Source organism: Dasypus novemcinctus, chromosome 4, assembly GCF_030445035.2.
Source record: "Dasypus novemcinctus isolate mDasNov1 chromosome 4, mDasNov1.1.hap2, whole genome shotgun sequence".
Lineage (NCBI taxonomy): Eukaryota > Metazoa > Chordata > Mammalia > Cingulata > Dasypodidae > Dasypus > Dasypus novemcinctus.
In genome coordinates, this window is record NC_080676.1 from 25,969,634 (window position 1) to 25,991,828 (window position 22,195).

General features: G+C 37.5%; 1 protein-coding gene across 4 annotated transcripts in view; it reads left to right on the plus strand.

Annotated features, from left to right (window-relative positions):
- The window catches only part of GMPS (guanine monophosphate synthase), an 89,629-nt gene that overhangs the window by 61,434 nt on the left and 6,000 nt on the right, over window positions 1-22,195 (plus strand). For 2 of the 4 annotated variants that reach the window (XM_058295188.1, XM_004454443.5), the window contains exons 11-14: window positions 703-818; window positions 4,246-4,371; window positions 7,196-7,311; window positions 20,261-20,391. In XM_058295188.1, the coding sequence (XP_058151171.1) occupies window positions 703-818; window positions 4,246-4,371; window positions 7,196-7,311; window positions 20,261-20,391 (489 nt within the window). The remainder of the gene's footprint in view (window positions 1-702; window positions 819-4,245; window positions 4,372-7,195; window positions 7,312-20,260; window positions 20,392-22,195) is intronic. The other 2 variants (XM_071214577.1, XM_071214578.1) reach the window with 1 other exon arrangement.

Genomic DNA, 22,195 nt, shown 5'->3' on the forward strand with positions numbered 1-22,195 from the left:
GGTGAAGAGGATTTTGTTGCTTTAAAAAAGAGGCAAACTATATTAAATAAGCTAAAGATTAGGAATGAGAGTAAGGAATTACTGGACATTTCTTAAGGTTTTGCCTATCACCTAGGCATCTCAAATGTTACCTTTAATTGTATCTTTTCTGTTTTTCTTCAGTCTACTCATACCTTGTATTATCCTTTTAAGTATTTGTTAAAATAGAAATACAAGTTCACATGTTTTGAAATTAAAACACCCTTTCATTCTTTCTTTTTTAAATAGCTTATTGCTTTTCCTAAAATTTGATTGGTAGTTAAAGCTGATTGATGGCTATAAGGTGGTTCATTATACTCTCCTCCTTTTGTGTATGTTTGAAATTTTCGTAAATAAAATTTTGAAAATAGATTGGCACATATATTGTGAATTAAAAATATTTACTGGAAAATTCTGTGACACTTAGTATATAGATTATCAAAATAGGAGATGGAAATTATTGGTATAGAGAAAATTGATGCATTCTGAAGGAGATGATAAATTGTACAGAAAACTAATAGCTACATTTAAAATTAAATACTTTCTAAGAAACTTAACTATGATGACAGATGGATTTTAATTTTTGGAAGAGTTTTATATTTTGAAAATGTCAGGGTTTTAATATTAGATTTTTATACTAAATATAAGATTTACATTAAATACCATTGTTATTCTTATCTTTAGGCCCTGGCCTGGCAATCAGAGTAATATGTGCTGAAGAGCCTTATATTTGTAAGGACTTTCCTGAAACCAACAATATTTTGAAAATAGTAGCTGATTTTTCTGCAAGTGTTAAGAAGGTAATAATTTGCATTGAACTTATACATCATGGGAGCTTTAAGTAGACATAGCTCATCATTCCAAGGAATTGAATGGGTTCTTGTTTTACTCCGGTATTCATAGGAAATTTATTAGAATTTCATTATTGGAAATCTCAGAATAATTTACCTTGAACATACTATGAAGAAAGTGTTTTATGGAGATTCTTAAATGAAAGCATCTCTTTCCATTCATAAAATTGATGGGATATCCTGAATTCCTAAAAATACTATGTAAAGTACTTTTAAAAGTACTTTCATTTATTAGGAAGTTAGGGAAATCCTTTGAGCCAGCAATGAATTGGAAGCTTTAGTTTAATAAGCTAAAGCTGTCTGCTGCCATGGGAGCAGCTACTAATCCAATGCGATCTAGAATTTTGGTTTTTAACAATTCTATCATACCTAACTATCTGAATATGAGATCTCGGATCCACGAAGGCCTGGGAATATGGATCAGAGATTTTCACATTCAGCAACACCTTGGCTAAAAATTGATGATAAATGGAAAAGTCCCTCTGTCCTTCTGTATATTTGGGCCTAAATATATAATATGTGTGGTCTGAAAATCTGCAAGCTAAACATTTAAATTTTAAGTGGATCTGGGTTGGTATAACATCCATGAGTCAGGCAGGAAGTAATTAAATCTCTCTGAAGTATCTCCATTTAGACCTCAGTGAATTCTCATGGAGTTCCAACAAATACTACCTACAATAAAAAATTACAAAACAAGTATAGAGTGAAGGTACCATGAATGAGAGTTAGTGGAAACAACTAGCAGAATCAGACCTTCAAAGACTTAATACCAAAGTACTGGTATTAGCAGATAAAAAATATGAAGTAAATAGGAATAAAGGAGCTTTTGATAGTAAGAATGAGGTATAAGAAACTTTAAAAAATGATGAGGCAGATTTGGAAAAAACAAGTTCTAGAAATGAAAATAATAATTGAAATGAAATAACCAAAGAGAACTAGTGAACTTGAAGACAGATATAAAGCAATTATTTAAAAACTGGGGCAAAACATCAAAGCAAAAATGTGAATAGAAGAGGTTAAGTGATGTGGGTAGAATGAGGTCTACTCTAAATGTCTAGAAGGAGGCAGTAAACAAAATATCTCATTTTATCCAAACTGGTTAAGGAATTCAGGAAACATAACACATCCCAAGCAGGCTAAAAGAAAAGAATTCAGCACCTAGTATATATATCTTAGTGAAACTACAGACTGCCAAAGACAAAGCAGCCACAGAGAAAAGATTGATTACCTACAAAGGAAAGACTATTATATTGAAAACATCAGTTGCAAAAACAAGAAGACTTGAAGTGCAAGAGAAAATTATTATCAAGTATAATTACATGTCTGGATTAGCTGTCATTTAAGAACTAGGGCAATTTTACGATAAAAAAAAATTTACTAAGCAACAGTCACTTACTTAAGTAACTAAAAGCGGTGTACCTAAACCCTGGCTGTGTATTAGAATCATCGGGGAAATTTTTGAAGTTTATTCTGCTTGGGCACCATTTCCCCAGAAATTCTTATTTTATTGGTCTGGAATTGGACCTGAGCATCTCAAGTAATTCATGTGTGTGGCTAGGGTTGAGAATTATTGTTCTAAAGGATTGACTTTAGGAGATGCAAAAGAATCCCAGGAGGAAGATCTAAGAAACAAAAATAAATGATAAGCAAAGAAAAAGGTAGATGGGTAAAATTGAAGCAAACATGGGCTATATAAAACAATAAAAATAATCATTTCTGGGAAGCGGACTTGGCCCAGTGTTTAGGGCATCCGTCTACCACATGAGAGGTCCGCAGTTCAAACCCCGGGCCTCCTTGACCTGTGTGGAGCTGGCTCACGCGCATTGCTGATGCGTGCAAGGAGTGCCCTGCCATGCAGGGGTGTCCCCTGACTAGGGGAGCCCCACACGCAAGGAGTGCACCCCATGAGGAGAGCCTCCCAGCGCGAAAGAAAGTTCAACCTGCCCAGGAATGGCGCCACACACACAGAGAGCTGATGCAACAAGATGACACAACAAAAAGAAACGCAGATTCCCGTGCCGCTGACAATAACAGAAGCGGACAAAGAAGAACACACAGCAAATAGACACACAGGATAGACAACTGGGGCGGCGGGGGAAGGGGAAAGAAATGAAAAAAAAAATGACTTCTAATTTTGGGTATTTGTTAAAAATAACAAGACAGAGCTAGAATATCATAGGAAGTACTGGTTTTGTTTCCCAGCTCCTGAAACAAATGCCATATAATGGGTTTGCTTAAACAATGGGAATTTATTGGCTCACAGTTTCATGGCTAGAAGTCCAAAAATGAGGTGTCAACACGGTATTCCTTTTTTCCAAAGATTCTGGCCTTCTGGGGTTGGCTGCTGGTGATCCTTAGTCTTTGGCTTTTCTGTCATGTCACTGCACATGGCGGCCTCTTCTGGCTCTACTCTCTGACTTTCATGCTGACTATAAAGGACTCCAGTAATCTGGATTAAAGCCTAGCCTGATTTCAGTGGGGCCATACCTTAACTAAAGTAACATTTTGTAGAGATTTTATTTATAGCTGTATAGCTATATCCACCAGAATGCAGACCAAGACCAAGAACAGTCCAATCTGGAGTACACATTTCAGTCCACCACAGTCACAGAGGGGCTTGATTGGAGTTAAAGCATTCAGAAATACTCCTATTGTTTGCTAGGAGGACAGAGAGATTGGTTTTCTTTTGTTAAGTAGGGACATGTTAACACAAAAGAATAGAAATAAAGGGTAACTTAAAAAACAGTCAAGGGGAGGATATGAGCTGGGGGAAATTGTCAATTCAAAAGAAGTCAAGAAAGGAGAAAGAAATATAAAAAGTGGGACAAATAAAAGTACAGAAAATACAGAATAAAATGGTAGAATGAAATTTACTCTTATCACTAAGCCACAATTAATTAAAAGAGCTAACTTCTCCAGTTAAGAGATTGTCAAACTCGAGTAAGCATTAAATCTAGCCATAGTCTGTTTACCAGAAACCATCCTAATACCTAGGGATAGATAGAGTGAAAGTAAAAAAGTGGAAAAATATATACCAGGTATATAACAAACTAAAAAAGGTGGTGCTGTATTTCAGATAAAGTTGACTTTACAGCAAACAAAAAGTATTGTTAGATATAAGGGGAAGATTTGATCAGGTAAGGTGACACTGGTGACAGGGTGTTAAGTCCCTGATATATGTAAATCTCATCTGTATTTCTTACCTTGAGGTTTTATAAGTTTTTCAGAGCCCTAGCCCTCATGAATGAATTTCAGATACACTACATAGTGCACACAAATCAACTGTATATCATATATGATCTGCTATAAACCAGTAGGTAATAGAATGAATAGCTCTTTTATTTTACCTTGAGAAATGTCTCTCATTTTTTTTCAGCCACATACACTTTTACAGAGAGTCAAAGCCTGCACGACAGAGGAGGATCAGGAGAAGCTAATGCAAATTACGAGTCTTCATTCATTGAATGCCTTCTTGCTGCCAATTAAAACTGTAGGTGTGCAGGTGGGTTGTTTGGCTTCGTTGACCTGTAACGTAGCTTTCAGCAATTTGTTCTTTCTAGCAATAGTGAAATAGGAATGACTGGTATAGAAGTGGTTCATGAAGGGAAGTGAAATATGAAGGCAAAAACACCAAGCCTAGAAAGGTAAAAAAGGTAATATTTTCTAGGTTGTTTCTCAAGTGAATAGATAAGGTTATAGGAAATAAATATTCAGACTGAGCTTTTGTAGTTTTGCAACATCTGTCTGCTTTAACCAAAAGTGAAAATTAAAGGAACCATTTACCGAAGGGTTGAATTGCTTGCATCTGCTTTGAGGGCAGGTACCAACAGATCATGCCCTCATTTATCTCAAGTTGTGAAATATACTGTGGTTTTAGAAGTCTTTAACTGTAAGAACGTCCCCAGATGAATATTTTTGGTCTTGTTCTTAGCTTGTGTATTTCCTACACCAGTGTTCTGTGCCTCTTTAACATGTCCTCACTCTCTTTTAGCTGTGATGATAGAGAATTCAGCACCTAGTATGTATATCTTAGCTTAATTTTTTTTGTATTTATTGTGCTCTTCTAATTATAAAAGCATGTGAGAGTAATATAGTTCTCACTTCTAAAATACTATTCATAAAATGATTACTTAAGCTCTGTTTTATTTGTATGATCTTCAAATGAGTTCCTGGAGAAGAAAGCTTAGGAGGGTAGGGAGGCGGAAGGTTTCTTTTCTGATGTTTAGAGCTTGTAGTTAAGTGGACTAGAAATTCCAACTCAAATGGTATGAGTTCCATTTATTGGGGTGATGTCCTGCATGGAAAGAAATGAACTCTACTTCTTCAGAGTTTGTTCATCTAAAATTTAATAAGCATATTCTTTTTCCTAAATATGTTAATGTGTTTTTCAGTTTAAAGTCCTCCTCCTGAATCATGTAGATCTGTCTGTAAATAAAAACAAGATAAAAATCTTTTGCTACTTTAAAATTTAAAAATAGTTCATGGAAATGATGGAATTGTAGAAGTAATTTTCTTTCAGTGGTTTATTGATCATTTTATTTATTATATGCAGAGTCTTTTTTTTAGGAGGTACTGGGGATCAAAACCAGGACCTTGTACATGGGAAGCGGGCATTCAACCACTGAGAGTTGGTTTATCGTTTGTTTGCTTTTAGGAGGTACCAGGGATCAAACCCAGGACCACCTTGTAAATGGGAAGCAGCTGCTCAGTCACTTGTTCTACATCTGCTCCCTGCAGATTCTTTTTGAGATTTGCTATGGTATTTATAAGCTGATATTACCCTATTACATAAAAATATAAATACAGACAGGTTATTTGATTCATAACAGTTTTCCCAGCCGTAAGTAGATCTCTAGAGAGCTACCAACTCTGTTTGCTAATTCAAGCATGGAATTGAATTGAACTAGTTTCCCACCTCCCTTTTTCATGAAGTGTTATAGTTAATGACTCTCATAGATGTCTGAGTTAATATAATTTGTTGGATAAGTAATTTAATATCTTTTTAAAAAATGAAACTTATTCAGGCTCCACACTTCTTACCAGAATAAAAGTTTTTTATTAGATACCTAATAAAAGTTAGATACCTAACTTACCTCTAGATACTTAGGTCTTTGAAGCTGAGACCAGTCCAAGCCTAGATAAAAATCCTAAGTAATAGTTAATATAGCAGTGAGGTTTATTTACTTAATAAAAAAGTAAACCACACTTGTAAAATAAAAATAAAATGTACTACACTTAAAAAAGTAATTTGTGGGAAGCGGACGTGGCCCAATGGATAGGGCATCTGCTTACCACATGGGAGGTCCATGGTTCAAGCCCCGGGCCTCTTTGACCCGTGTGGAGCTGGCCCATGCTCAGTGCTGATGCACGCAAGGAGTGCCGTGCCACGCAGGGGTGTCCCTTGCGTAGGGGAGCCCCACATGTAAGTAGTACGCCCCGTAAGGAAAGCTGCCCAGTGCGAAAGAAAGTGCAGCCTGCCCAAGAATGGTGCCGTACATGGAGAGCTGACAACTAGATGATGCAAGACACAATGAAAAGAAACATAGATTCCTGGTGCCACTGATAAGGATAGAAGTAGTCACAGAAGAACACATAGCAAATGGACACAGAGAGCAGACAAATGGGGGGGCTGGAGGGGGGAAGGGGAGAGAAATTAAAAAAAAAAAAGTAATTTGCTGTATCACTACTCTTCAGTTAGATTTTGTGTATGTCCTTCCAGGAACGGTTATTTTGAAAAGAAAAAAGGGAGAAGGGGAATTTTGAAACACATAGGAGTTAATATGGGATTTTAATTTGGGATGTATTTAAATCATTAGAGAAATATCCAGTGAATACTTTTTTTTTTTAAAGGAGGTACTGGGAACTTAACCTAGGACCTCATACATGCAAAGCAGGTGCTTAATCACTGAACTATACCCATAGCCCTCCAGTGAGGTGTCTTATTCAAACACTTAGGGTCCTGTTGAAAAACAAAAACAAAAAAATTACTCTTAATGGCATAAAATGTTTTCCAGCCTGCCTTTTGCCCTCTATGAAGCCATTAGAAGGCATTGGATGTGGCTCAAGTGGTTGAACTCCTATCTCCCACATGTGAGGTTCCAAGTTCAGTTTCCAGTGCGTCCTGAAAAAACAAACAAAAAAATGTGAACAACAAGCCAAAAAAGAAAATGGAAAAAAGCCCACAAACCCAACTCAGGGAAGCCTGTGTAGCTCAGTGGTCAAGTGGTGGCTTCCCACATAGGAGGTCCTGGGTTCAATCCCTGGCCCCTGGTACTTCAAAAAAAGAAAAAACACACAAAAAAACTTGTTTGTATTTCTATTTTCAGGGTGACTGTCGTTCCTACAGTTATGTGTGCGGAATATCCAGTAAAGATGAGCCTGACTGGGAATCTCTTATTTTTCTGGCTAGACTTATCCCTCGAATGTGTCACAACATTAACAGGTACGTTAATGGTAGGGGGTGAGGTGTAATGGAAGAAGATGTGTTTTTTAAGGTCTTCTCTTTAACGAAAGACCAAAAAGCTAAGCTATAGATACAGATAGGTAATAGTAAATAGGAGGGAAGGGCTCCGTTTGCAGCTCACATTTGTATATAGGTCACAGTTGGGAAGATATTTAGTATATTGTTTTTTGCTGTTTCTTCACAATGCAGATATCCATTTATTTAAATAGAAACATTTTGTTTAAAGGAGAAATAGAAAAGATTTTTATTTTAGTACAAAATACTAAACTCATCTTTAAACATATCTTCTAAATCTATTGGTTTTATGGTAATATGTTTTATTCTAGAAGAGGAATTGAAAAAAAAGTTGTATATAGATTTATAGAAAAGTTACAGAATTATCAATAATGATTTGGTTAATTTAAGCAGAATCCCAAGGAAAATCAAAGAAATAGGCATATGCCAGATATTTTAAAAATTGTATTAAATGTATAATTTACATTGAATTTTTCAGATTCAGTTTTTCTTTGAATTTGCACATTCATTTCTTGTGGTAGATGTATCAACAACTGATTTATAATCTATTTATAATATTTAATTGTATTTTGCCATATACAGTTATAAAATTTCACTTGTTTAGTACCAGATTGCCAAATGAATGTTCTTATTTTACAGTTGATCACTTTCTTCTTTTTCTCGATGTACATTAGGCAATCAACAAAACGAATTAAAGTTTCAGTTCACTAAAATCTGTTGCAAAAATTAGAAACCCACCTGTTACACAGCAGGGTATATATAGTTCTGTATCTGCCTGTGGGTGTGATTTTAGAGATGAGATGTCACAGGGAAGTCAAGTGTTTTACTGATGACCATTAAAAGGCTTCTATTCAGGTGAACCTAAGGCCCCAAAATATAGAAGCATCTTTAATACACTGAAAAAAAGTGAATTATTATGTATTAACTAATGACAAATTTGTAATTGCCTGTATTGAATGGTGATAATTGCCTTGGTTAAAACAGTGGTTCATAATTTATCTTTTGTAGAATGATAATACCTAAATAAACTTTATAGGTCATACAGAAAATTTCCTTTCCTGAATTTTGATTCTACTGCTTTTACCTTGTAACTAGTATGTTTTTCATTTCACAACATTCTTATAGTTCATCTCCCCCTTCCCCCCCCTTCCCTCTCTCCGATTTTTTTTCCTTCCATCCCTTCCTTCTTCAACAGAAAAGAAAAGAAAAATCATGTATCTAACAACCAACAAAGAGAAAATACTAGTAATATAATTCTAGGTGTTAATATGAACCTAGTAAGCCCTTAGAAGAGTCTTGGTATACTCTAGATTTCTTTGCCAGGGTCTTTTTGGGAGTTAAAAGAATATAATTTTTTTTTAACCAGTTTTTCCCCTAATTTGGATCACAGAATCATTATATAGGGAGGGACTGTTGCAGTTTTACTATTTTATACAATGTGGAGGACTACTCCTCCTGTACTCTAGTGATCACTCCTGTTTGTAAAAATAATAGGACAAAAAGAAAAGGTTCATGACATCCTCTTACCTAATTACTTTTCTCCTTTAAGCATTGTTTTATTTATTTATTTTTAAAATGATAACTAGGAAGTATGTTGTTTAAGAGAAGTATGACTTCCTTTCTGTGTCTGGGATTAAAACCTTCTTCCTGCTGTATTATGTTTGTTTTTGTTTTTGTTTTTATTTTTGAGGTACCATGGCTGGGGATTGAACCCAGGACCTCATATATGGGAAGCTGGCACTCAACCACTGAGCCACATCAGCTCCCTTTCTGCTCTATTATGTTTGGAGGGAGGCGATGAAATAGTTGGTGATGGTGGTTTTGATCTGATATTGCTTTCTTTTGTATGTTTTGCCCTAAAGTAAATATTAAGCAAAAAAGGAAAAAACATTCTTAAACTTCACCATTGCTATGTACTTGCATATATGCATGCATATTCTTTAATTGTTTTGTTTGTGAACTTTGAAATAGTAGTGGCCAGGGGAAATTTATTTTCTTTCCTAAAGACAGATAGACCTTCTAAAAGGGACACTTGCCTGCTGCTGGAGTAGGGGTTGGGACAGCTTATATTTGTACCCTAACCATCTCTTCTTTTCTTGTGAGAGTTGTAGAACATGTTTCTCCAAACCAGTGGCAAGATATGCCCTGAGTTAGATTTTTTTTTTAAGATTTATTTATTTTATTTTATTTCTCTCCCCTTCCTCCCCCCTCCCCAGTTGTCTGTTCTCTGTGTCTATTTGCTGCGTGTTCTTCTTTGTCTGCTTCTGTTGTTGTCAGCGGCACGGGAATCTGTGTTTCTTTTTGTTGCGTCATCTTGTTATGTCAGCTCTCTGTGTGTGCGGTGCCATTCCTGGGCAGGCTGAACTTTCTTTCGTGCTGGGCGGCTCTCCTTAAGGGCCACACTCCCTGTGCGTGGGGCTCCCCTACACGGGGCCACCCCTGCGTGGCACGGCATTTCTTGTACGCATCAGCACCACATGTGGGCCAACTCCACACAGGTCAAGGAGGCCCAGGGTTTGAACCGTGGACCTCCCATGTGGTAGACAGATGCCCTAACCACTGGGCCAAGTCTGCTTCCCCTGAGTTCGATTTGTTTTACTTTTCTGATCCTAATTTCTTTAATCTAGTTTCCAAACTCTGTTTTAGCGATACTTTGCCATGTATCTTCATGTCTTTCAGACAAACATACTTAAAGCCATAGTGAATCGTGCCTTTTGGAAGGAAGTAGTGGTATACCAAGTCCTATTTCAGGAATATTTATTTTTATTTTATTTTAATTAAAAACTTTTTTTTTGTTAGTGAAGTTGTAGGTTTACAGAAATACCATGAATAAAATATATGAAATACAGAGTTCCCATATATCACCTTATTATTTTTTTAAATTTAAATTATTTTATTTATTTCTCTCCCATCCCCCCACCCCCCTGAGTTGTCTGCTTTCTGTGTCCATTCACTGTGTGTTCTTCTGTGTTTGATTGCATTCTTTTCAGTGGCACTGGGAATCTTTTTGTTGCATCATCTTGCTGCATCAGCTTTCCATGTGTGCACTCTCACTCCTTGGGCAGGCTGCAGTTTTTTTGTGTGGGGCAGCTCTCCTTATGGGGTGCACTCCTTGCACATGGGGCTCCCTTACGCGGGGACACCCCTGTATGGCAGGGCATTCCTTGCGCGCATCAGCACTGCGTGTGGGTCAGCTTCACCATAGGAGGCCCTGGGTTTGAACCTTGGACCTCACATGTGATAGGTGGATGCTCTATCCATTGAGCCAAATCCACTTCCTATCACCCTATTATTAACATCTTGCATTTAGTGTGGTACAATTGTTACAGTTCATGAAAGAACATTTTTATAATTGTACTATTTTAACTATAGCCTCTCGTTTACAATAGGGTTCATTGTGTTTTACAGCCCTATGTTTTTTTTTCTTTTTTTAAAAAGATTTATTTATTTATTTATTTCCCTCCCCTTACCCCCCCACCCTGGTTGTCTATTCTGTGTTTCCATTTGCTGCATCTTCTTTGTCCGCTTCTGTTGTTGTCAGTGGCACTGGAATCTGTGTTTCTTTTTGTTGCATCATCTTGTTGTGCCAGTTCTCCCTGTGTGCGGCACCATTCCTGGGCAGGCTACACTTTCTTTCACGCTGGGTGGCTCTCCTTACAGGGTGCTCTCCTTGCGCATGGGGCTCCCCTCCACGGGGCCACCCCTGCGTGGCACGGCACTCCTTGCGCACATCAGCACTGCACATGGGTCAACTCCACACGGGTCAAGGAGGCCCACGGTTTGAACCGCAGACCTCCCATGTGGTAGACAGACGCCCTAACCACTGGGCCAAGTCTGCCACCCTGTTTTTTTATTTTAATTTTTATTCATGTAACGTATATATTCCCTAAAATGGCTACTTTTAATCACATTCATATCTATAATTCAGTGCTGTTAATTATATTCATAATGTTGTTCTGCCATCACCATCATCCATTACCAAAATCTTATAGTCAACCCAAGTAGAAATTCTGTACAATTTACACATCAACTCTCCATTCCCTACCTCCAAACCAACCTCTATATTCTGGCTCTATGAGTTAGCTTATTCTGATTATTTCATATCAGTGAGATACACAATATTTGTCCTTTTGTGTCTGGCTTATTTCACGCAACATGATGTATTCAAGGTTCAGTCATGTTTTCACATGAATACTTCATTACTTTTTAATGTCAAGTAATATTCCATTGTATGAATATATCACATTTTGTTTATTCATCAGTTGTTGGACATTTGGGTTGCTTCCAGTCTTTTGGCAATTGTGAATAATGCCATAGGAACAGAAACTATTCCCAATTGAATGGACTTGGCAGCCTTCTAAAGAATTAATTGGCGATAGATGTGAGGGTCTAATTCTGAACTCTCAGTTCGATTCCATTTGTCTATGTATCTATCCTTGAGTCAGTACCATGCTGTTTTGACCATAGTAGCTTTGTAATATGTTTTAAAGTCAGATAATATGGGTCCTCCAACTTTGTTCTTTTTGAAGATGATTTTTGCTATTTGGGGTCGCATACCCTTCCAAATAAATGTGATGATTGACTCTTCCCTTTCTACAAAGTGGGCTGTTGGGAATTTTTATTGGGATTGCATTGAATTTGTGAATGATTTAGAGTAGAATCGACACCTTAACAATATTTAGTATTCCAGGCCTCGGGCATGGAATGTCCTTCCATTTATTTAGACTTTCTTTGATTTTTTTTTTTTTTAAGATTTATTTTTATGTATTTCCCCACCCCCTCTCATTTGTGCTTGTTTGTTGTGTGCTCTTCTTTTTGGAGGCACTGGGAATGGAACCCAGGACCTTTCATGTGGGAGGGAGGTGTTGAATGGCTTGAGCGACCTCCACTCCTTCTTATTGTTTCTTATTGTGTCTCCTCATTGTGTCTCTTCATTCCATCATCTCATTGTGTCATCTTGTTGGTGTCAGTTAGCCATGTGAGCCCGTTGTGTCAGTTCACTGTTTTGCTTGTATCCTTTAGGAGGCATCAAGAACTGAACCTGGGACCGCCTGTGTGGTAGGTGGGTGCCCAGCTGCTTGAGCTACATCTCCTTCCCCTTTGATTCTTTTAGTTGCTATTGTAAATGAAATTTTTTTCTTGATTTCCTTCTCAGATTGCTTATTACTAGTGTATAGAAACACTACTAATTTTTGCATGTTGATCTTGTACTCCACCACATTGCTGAATTCATTTATTAGCTCTAGTAGCTTTGCTGTTGATTTTTCAGGACATTCTGTATATAGGATCGTGTCATCTGTGAATTGTGAGTTTTATTTCTTCCTTTCCAGTTTGGATGTCTTCTATTTTTTGCCTAATTGCTCTTGCTAGGACTTCTAGTTGGTGAATAATGGTGGTGACAGTGGACATCCTTGTCTTGTTCCAGATCTTAGAGGGGGAGCTTTCAGTCTTTTGCCATTGAGTATGATGATAGCAGTAGATTTTTCATGTATGCTCTTTATTGTTTTGAGGAAGTTTCTTTCTATTCCTATTTTTATACGTGTTTTAATCAAGAAATGATGCTGGATTTTGTCAAATGTCATTTCTGCATGAATTGAGATGATCATTTTTTTGCTTTTGTTTTTTAAAAAGATTTATTTATTTATTTATTTTCCCCCTTCCCCTCTTCCCACCCTGCTGTTTTTGCTGTGTTGTCTTCTCTTCTCATTTTCTCTCCTCTAGGATTCACCGGGATTCGATCTTGGAAACCTTTGATGGGGAGAGAGATTCCCTGTCAGTTGTGCCACTTCAGTTCCTGGTTTCTATGCTTCACCTTGACTCTCCCCTTGTCTCTCTTTTGATGTGTCATCATCTTGCTGTGTGACTCACTTGCGTGGGGCACTGGCTCACTGTGTGGGCACTCATGTGGACACTGGCTCACCACACAGGCATCTGTGTGGGCACTGGCTTACTCCATGGGCACACTTTCTCTTCTTTATTTTTTACCAGGAGGCACCAGGGATTGAACCTAGGTCCTCCCATGTGGTAAGCGGAAGCTCTTATCACTTGATCGCTTCCTGATCATGTGTTTTTATTTCTCTTTTTTTGTTAATGTGATGTATTCATTAATTGATTTTCTTATATTGAATCATCCTTGCATACCTGGGATAAATCCCACTTGATCACAGTGTGTAATTCTTTTAATGTACTGTTGGATGTGATTTGTTAGTATTTTGTGGGGATTTTTGCATCTATATTCATAAGGGAAATTGATCTGAAATTTTCTTTTCTTGTGGTATCTTTATATGGCTTTGGTTTTAGGGTTATGTTGGTCTCATAGAATGAATTAGGTAATGTTACTCTCTCTAGTTTTTGAGAAGACTTTGAGCAGTATTGGTATTATTTTTTGGAATATTTATAAAATTCACCTGTGAAGCCATCTAGTCTTGGGTTTTTCTTTGTTCAGAGGAGTTTGATGATTGATGTCAGTATCTTTGGTCTGTTGAGGTCTTCTGTTTCTTCTAGAGTCAGTATAAGTAGTTTGAGTATTTCTAGATATTTGTCCATTTCATCTAAGTTGTCTAATTTGTTAGTGTACAGTTCATAATATCTTCTGTAATCCTTTTTATTTCTATGCAGTCAGTGGTAATGTTCCCTCTCATTTCTAATTTTATTTGTTTGCATCTTCTCTCTTTTTCTCTTTGCTAGTCTAGCTAAAGGTTTGCCAGTTATATTGATCTTTTAAAAGAACCAACTTTTGGTTTTATTAATGCCCTCTTATATTTTTATTCTCAATTTCATTTATTTCTGTTCTAATATTTGGTATTTCCTTCTGCTTTGGATTAGTTTGCTGTTTCTTTTCTAATTCTTCCATGTGTGCTGTTATGTCTTTGATTTTAGCTTTTTAAAACTTTTTTATTTTTAAAGATGCTTTAAATTACATAAGCATTACATTAAAAATACAGGAGATTCCCATATAATCCTCTCCCTCCTCCTCCCACGCTTGCCCACATTAACAACAACTTTCATTACTGTGGTACATTTATTACAATTGATGAACACATAGTTTACACTGTAATTTACACTTTGCCCCGGACAGTTTTATAGGTTTTGACAAAATGTGTCAAGGCTTGTATCCATTATTGCAGTATCATGCCAGACAATTCCAGTGTCCAAAAAACTGCCCACACATTGCACCTGTTCTTACATTTCCTTCCCCTCAGAGCCTCTGTTGGCCACTGCCTTTATATTAATGATATCAGTTCTTCCATTGCTAGAATAATAATAAGTCTACTTCATTCCATAGTTAGCATTCCCCACTTACGAGAATTTTGGCATGGCAATGCCCACTCTTTCTGATTGAGAAAGGGCTTAGATCCCATGGGGCAGATGGATAGAACTGTCTTGCTTGCAGTTGTAGATACTCTGTTTTTTGGGATGGGCATTGTCCATCATCATTTTTTTTTTAGTTGTCCTCTATGAGTCCAGTGAACTGAAGAGTAGGTATTGCAACTCTGCTGAGATTCAGGGCTCAACTGGCATATAAACAGACCGAAGATTTGTTTCTGGGACATACATTTAATGAGTATAGTACTAATGATAGGTTCAAGTAAAGGGGCAAAATAACCAAGTGTAGCGAAGTTATAAATAAGTCTAACTCTGTTACATTGGGGCGCATAAATTCCAAAATAAGGCCCACTGTCAGGGTGCTGAATTCCTGAGATTGTCTCCCCTGCTTATAGTGTATAGATGTCTCTAGAGCCACAGGACCCATTGTTTGAGAGGCACTGTTTACTGTGGCAGTCAGTGAGATCATGCTGAGATGTGCATAAGTGTAACCTCTGGAATGACATCCCAACTTACTTTTGAAATCTTAGCCCTAAAAACTCATTTGTATTGAATATTTCCCCCTTTTGGTCAAGGTTTTTTTCCCGATGCATTGCTAGTTGGTGCTTGGTAATAATCCCTTTGGGAGGCTCATCCCTGGGAATCCTGTCCCATTCTGAGGGGAAGGTAGTAGGTTTATATGCTGAGTTTGGCTTAGAAAGAGGCCACATTTGAGCAACAAGGAGGCTTTCAGGAGGTAACTCTTAGGCAATATATAATACTAGGCTAAGTTCAATTTCCGAAGAAAAGGTTCATAAGAAAAACCATCAGTATGAAGGGCTTGGTGTAATGGTATATCTTCCTTCACTAGGCACTGCCCATGTGCTCTGATGATTCTATTAGAGAATGTAGCAGGACTTCCCAGGATTGGAATTCAGTATTCTTTCCATTATTGTGTGGGTCTCCACTCACCAAAACAACCCACGACTACTTGAACATATTCATCTGCCTTATAGGCATGCCCAGGTACATCCATCCACACAATTTTCCCCATTACTGACATTCCACATCAGTGAGCTTCCTCTGCCACAGTTGTGAGCCTCCCTCACAACAAAGCCAAAAAAATAAATAAAAATTATAAGAAAATAACAATAATAATAGAAATAAGAAATAAAATACAAAAATAATAAAATTTAAAAAATTTTAAAATTCACTATCTTTCATCACCATAAAATCTGTTATCTTTTATGACAGTTTCTTCTGTATGTTTCACCAGTATCTTTTTTTTTTTTTTGCTTTATCTGCAAAGAAACTTTAGGTTATAGAAAAGCCACATAGAAAATATACGCAATTCCCATATACTCAACCCTTCCCCCTATCTCAGTCTCCCCAATTAATACCTTTTTACAAGTGTATGGTATATTTGTCACAACTGATGTACACATATTGAAGCATTGCTACTAACCATGGTCAGCAGTTTACATTATGGTTTATATTTTGCACCGTACACTTTTATAGGTTTCATAAAATTTAAAATGACCTGTATCTATTACTGCAAGATCGTACAGAACAATTCCAATGCCATAAAAATGCCCTATGTTCCATCTATTCTATTCTTCCTCCCCGTCCCTTTCCCCCTCAGAACCTATAGTAATCACTAAATTTCAATTTTTTAAGAATAAGATGCTATAATATTGAGAGCTTGACATACTGATCTGTTTTCTTTTATTAGGCACTGCCTATGTTCTCCAGAGATTCTTGCCCCCTCTAATTGAGAACATAACCAGATTCCCCAGGATGGGAGTTTAATGTTTTCTTGTAGGGCTATAAATTTCTTTTTCAGTTCTTCCTTCCCTGCAACTCATAGTTTTGATGTGTTGTGTTCTTATTTTCATTTGTCTCAAGATATTACTGATTTCCCTAGTGTATTAGTTAGCAAAAGGGGTGATAATGCAAAGTACCAGAAATCTGTTAGCTATTATAAAGCGTGTTTATTTGGGGTAAAAGCTTCCAGTTACAAGGCCCTGAAGAGTCTGACTCAAGGTTACTTCCTTACCAAACTCTATTTTATTGTGTTGAAGCAAGATGGCAGGGCAACGTCTGTGAAGGTTCAGCCTTTCTCTTCTCTCTTAAGTCTCTTTGGGCCTAGCTTTTTCTGATGTCAGCTTGTTCTGCTAGATAAAATGCTTTGCTAATGCATCACTGTATATATATATATATATAGAGAGAGAGAGAGAGAGAGAGAGAGAGGAGATTGATATAATAACTCAAGCATAAGAAAGCAATGCACATATATTTTTATTTTATTAAATTTCTGTTAATTGGGAGAATATAAAATAAGCAAAAGATTGTCTACAAATAGGGGTCCAAATACTGCATCATAATCCTTTACGATATATATACTATAGATATAATCTCACCAAAGTGGGAACACACCAACCTACCTGACCCATCTCCGGCCAGAGTCCTGATTGGATGCAATATAAATATATAAATACTTAGTATAACTTGTTAATTGAAAGAATACAGAATAAGTGAAGGATTGTCTATAAACAGGGGTCCAGCTGCTATATCTCAGTCCCTCATGATATGCATATATACATTCACAGGCTCACCAAACTGGGGAATATACTGACTTACCTGGCCAACCTCCGGCCAGAGTCCTGATTGGATGCAAAATAAGTATGTTTATGCATATCTAGTTTAATAAGTCTATCCTGACAATTAGAGTGAGAAATAAGAATAATATAACCAGTCAAAAGATTAAATCAATATTGATCAGAGTCACAAAATAACAGGAAAAATATAACAGTCTTATATAAAAACTCATCAGCCATCTAGCTCACAGCTGCAAAGCCCTGAATCAGCAGATGATATCCCAATCTTGATTGAAAACAACACTTGTGCAGAGCACCCTCTTCCAGGGTGGGACTTCAACTGGCCTGACCCAGGGACTGTCCCTTTCATTGAGCTCATAATCAATGAACTTGATACTATAGATGCCAGCCTGCGCACTCTGCATCAGTTCCTGAGGAAGTGGCCAGCTTTCCCAGAAAGAAATACAACACTTCCCGGGAAATACTTTGCAAGGTTTTGTATCAATCCTTGAGAAAGTGGCCAGCCTTCCCAGGGAGGAACATAGTACTCCCCGGAATGTACCCTATCTGTTCTTATTTGTTACAAAACGTCCCCAATATGCCCACTGTTCTAGTTCTCATCACTCCTTCTGAAATATAAAAAGTGCTGACCTGTAAGGCATTGGTTTGTTGGTTAACAAAGTTTCCTGCATAATATTTCACTTTTAGATTTGAACAATACTCACTAATTTTTTCCCAATACACAGCTGTAGGCTGGCATGGGGTTCATCTCTCTTCCTGGGACTCATTTCTTTCCAGGCTCAGCTACTCGGTTATTTTCACAAGGGCAGCTGTAAACTCTCAGGTGAATGGCTCCACTCTCCCTGGAGCTCTAGGGTCAAAACCAAGTTTTCTCCTCTGCTGTGTCTTTGTGTCTTTTTCTGTTACCTACTTCCATGTAAGAGTCTGTTTTATCAGCCCACCAAGGGAGAGGGGGCTCAACCCTGCACTCTCTAATGAGGTTGTTGAATCAAAGCCCTATTCTTGATGTAATTTAATCAAAGTCATCTCAGCTGAATCTAATATAGTCAAAGGGTATCACATCCAGAGGAGCAGACTAGTTTACAAACATAATCTCTCTTTTTGGAATTCATAAATAATATCAAACTGCCACACCTTGTAATTTCCTCTTTGACCCGCTCATTGTTTAAAATGTGTTAATTTTTCTGTATTTGTGGACTTTACAGTCTTTTCTTTTGTATGATTTCAGTTGTCCAGTCTTTTAGTTTGCTCTTCTTTCTTCGGCTGTGTATGCCTCTACTGTGCCTGTCACCTCTATAATTTCTTTGTGTTATGTTTCTTTTTAAATTTTTGAATTTTTCTTTATCCTCATACATTGCCTTCTTAAAATCCTTTAGCTTTGTATCCACCATTAGTTTATTTCTATCCATATTTTCCTTCATCTTCTTGGATTAAGAGATTTGTTTGAACTTCTTGAAAAGTTGTTGGAAATTCTCTGTCTCTTTTGAAGTTTTAATTTGTGCCCTTAACTGAGTCATATATTTCTGTTTCTTAATATTGCTTGTAATTTTTTGCTGATGTCTGGGTGGCTGATTATTTTGATGTGTTAACCGTGAAAGTCAATTTCTCCCTTTTACTTAGGGTTTTATTGTTGATTGGCTTTGTATTAAGGAGCTTCTTTGACTCTTGGTTTGACTTATTCTCCACAATTAGAATAGCCCATATTTAACTGTTCATATATTCTCAGCTCTTCTGTACTTATTTCTTTCCCTTGATAAACGATAAAATTTTAAAGATAGCCCTTCGTGTGCAGTTGTTTCATCTCCATGATAAAGCTTACTTTCCTCTGTTCCTTCTCTTGGAATCTTGATCTGTTCTGTTTTTGTGAAGAATTTTCTCCCCAGCTTCTGTGATTTGTTTAACTCCTCTCCTTCCTTCAGTGTCCCGTTTCATTATTCTTTTCAGTCTGGTACCTTTGCTGTCTTACAGCAGTTCAGTTTTGCCTCCTTCCCCGCCCCCCCCACCCTTTTTTTCCCATGAGACTTTTCTGCCTCTGCTTTCTTCCTCATTAAGGTATCCCTGTCTGCCCCAGAGAGCCAAATCTGGTCAACACAGAAAGGTTCATTTTGTGTTTGGTTGGTCTAGGAAACAGAGACTGGATTTATTGTATGTGCCACTAGCTGACAGTTCTGCCTAGTTCTTTTTCCCCCCCTGGGGTCACTTTTGTATGTGGCAACCCCTCATCCACTTGTGTTCTCTGCTGGGTCCCTATGGACTTGAGTCTCTGTGCATGGATATGCATGGGGTTCTAGCTGGCTGCCATGAGTAGCTCTATGGTCTGCATTTGTGGCAGGAGGGACCGGGCTATACTACCTTTGTGTGACACCAAAGCTGGGTGGGACCATGTGAGGGGGTGAGGTCTGAACTGGTGGGTCTAGGATGTAAATGCCCTGCCTGATTTTGGTGTTTTTATTTCCTTTTTTTTGTTTCAGCATTTTTGGGGTCATTCTCCAGTCTCTGTTGTATTCTAGAGATCTAAGCAAGTGGGATTTGTCTTATGTCGCCAAGTTTATGACCTCACTTCTCAGTTGCATTTTTAATTAAGTGGAAATGAGAATCTCTCTTGGTATAAGTTTTTCTCAAAAAACTATTGAGTGATCAGAGTCATTTGGGTAATTCACTGTAGTCCCATCTTGGAGATTTCCAGTGCATATTAGCATACTACAGTTTCTGAAATATTATTGTAAAGAAACCCATTTATTTAACTATTACTCCAAGATAGTGTGAAAAGAGGGTTATGATAATCACATGTATGTTTGCACATTCTGAAATACTAGTATTCCAGAGGACAACACTTTGAGGAATATTCATACAATATAGATCCTCTTAAATCCTGTCCTACCCATTTGAACTCTGAAAAGGGCCCAGGAGTAAGTGAAACAATGTTATTCTGTGTGCTTTGCTTCTTATATTAAAATGTAACTTCTCTTTAATTTTCATCTCCTTTCTAGAGTTGTCTATATATTTGGTCCACCAGTTAAAGAACCTCCCACAGATGTTACTCCCACTTTCTTGACAACAGGAGTGCTCAGTACTTTACGCCAAGCTGATTTTGAAGCCCATAACATTCTCAGGGAGTCAGGTAAGTTGCTCATTTTGTTTGTCACTGCATCCTGTAACTAGGTTTGGAAAGCTTGGCATTATGATTTCAAGCAGAGATGCAGGTTTTAATTTATTAACCCCCTTTTAAAGACTTGATTCCTTTTTTGAAGGTTTATGTTAATATATGTTGAACATACTTTGGGAAGTTTGATTCTGGTTCTGTGAATGTGGTGTATTCGCATATATACAAACACTATATTCAAGCATATATAGGTATTCCTTGATCTGCATCCCCTCCTCTGCCACATTCAGTGCCTCTCATTGCACTCTACACCCCGCCCCCCCCCCCCCCCACTATACCTTGTAAGCTAAGCTATACCTGTGAAAGGCTATCCAGAACATAGTTGCTTTTGTCTATTGCTTTTGTGTTTCTGAGTATGGAACTATCTTGAGGCAGGTAGCTTTATATTTTATTTTTATCAATTTGGGGTTGATGCTACCATATTCTTTTCCTTCTGGGCCCAATATAGAACAGCATATTATTATTATGTTTTTAAATGACCGAAACAACAAACACTGAATTCTATTGGAATCTTTGGGTAAAGTGAGGAGGTTATAAAATGTGGTGCTTTAGATCAGGAAAACTGCTTCTCCACCCTCCCCTCCCCTGTTCATTTTTTGGCAGCCCTGAAAGTGGAGAGACAACTCCAGCTTGTCTCTGCTCTTGAGTTTTGGGAGAATGGCTAGGAAGTAAGCTACCCAAACAGGAAAATCTGGTGAAAGAGCTGGTTGATTTCATTGACCTATCATCTTTATATGCCCTCCTTTGGTCAGGGATGCTAGTACTTGCCTACAGAAAATTCAGACAAATTCCCTCCCCTTTTTGTTTTATTTTATTCTATCCTGTAAGCCACTAGGGTCTTTATTTTCCCTTGATCTCCTCCTACCCACCCTTTATCTCATTAAAGACCAATCTGTTAGTTGTAGATTTATGTTTCAATGTTTCTCTGTCCTCTTACCTCCCCTATTCCCCATCTCCCCTCCTTCTACTAATAGTGTCTTTTATATATTGCATTTTGATGTTGAGCATGCTTTGATGTATGCTTATTTAATATAGTCATAGCTTAAAATTTTTTGAAGACATCGTTTTTCTTCTCTTCCACTTTGGTCATCAAGTTTGGTCTCATGCTGGCAACTTATAGCCTGGTACATAAGGAAATTGTCAGAAAACACACCCATCTTTTTTCACTTTTGAGGTGAAAAATGAGTTTATAAGGCATTGATTTCTTTTTTTTTTTAAACAAGTCAATTTTATTGATACATGTTACTAAAGCATATAGTCCATCCAAAGTGTACTGTCAGTGGTATTTGGTATAATCACATAGTTGTGTGAATTGATCACTTCAGTAATTATTATAGCATTTTCATTATTTCAATAATAATAAATACAAAGAAACAATTCAGAAAGGCATTGCTTTCTAAGTGGCATATTTTTTTTTGGTTTTTTAAAAATATTTTTTTAATATTACATTAAAAAAATTTTGAGGTCCCCATATACCCCCCACCCCCCTCTCCCACTTCTCCCCCCTTAACAACAATCTCCTCCATCATCATGAGACATTCATTGCATTTGGTGAATACATCTCTGAGCACCGCTGCACCTCATGGTCAGTGGTCCACATCGTAGCCCACACTCTCCCACAGTCCACCAGTCACAGTGGGCCATGGGAAGACATACAGTGTCTGGTAACTGTCCCTGCAGCACCGCCCAGGACAACTCCAAGTCCCGAAAACGCCCCCACATCACATCTCTTCCTCCCATTCCCTACCCCCAGCAGCCACCA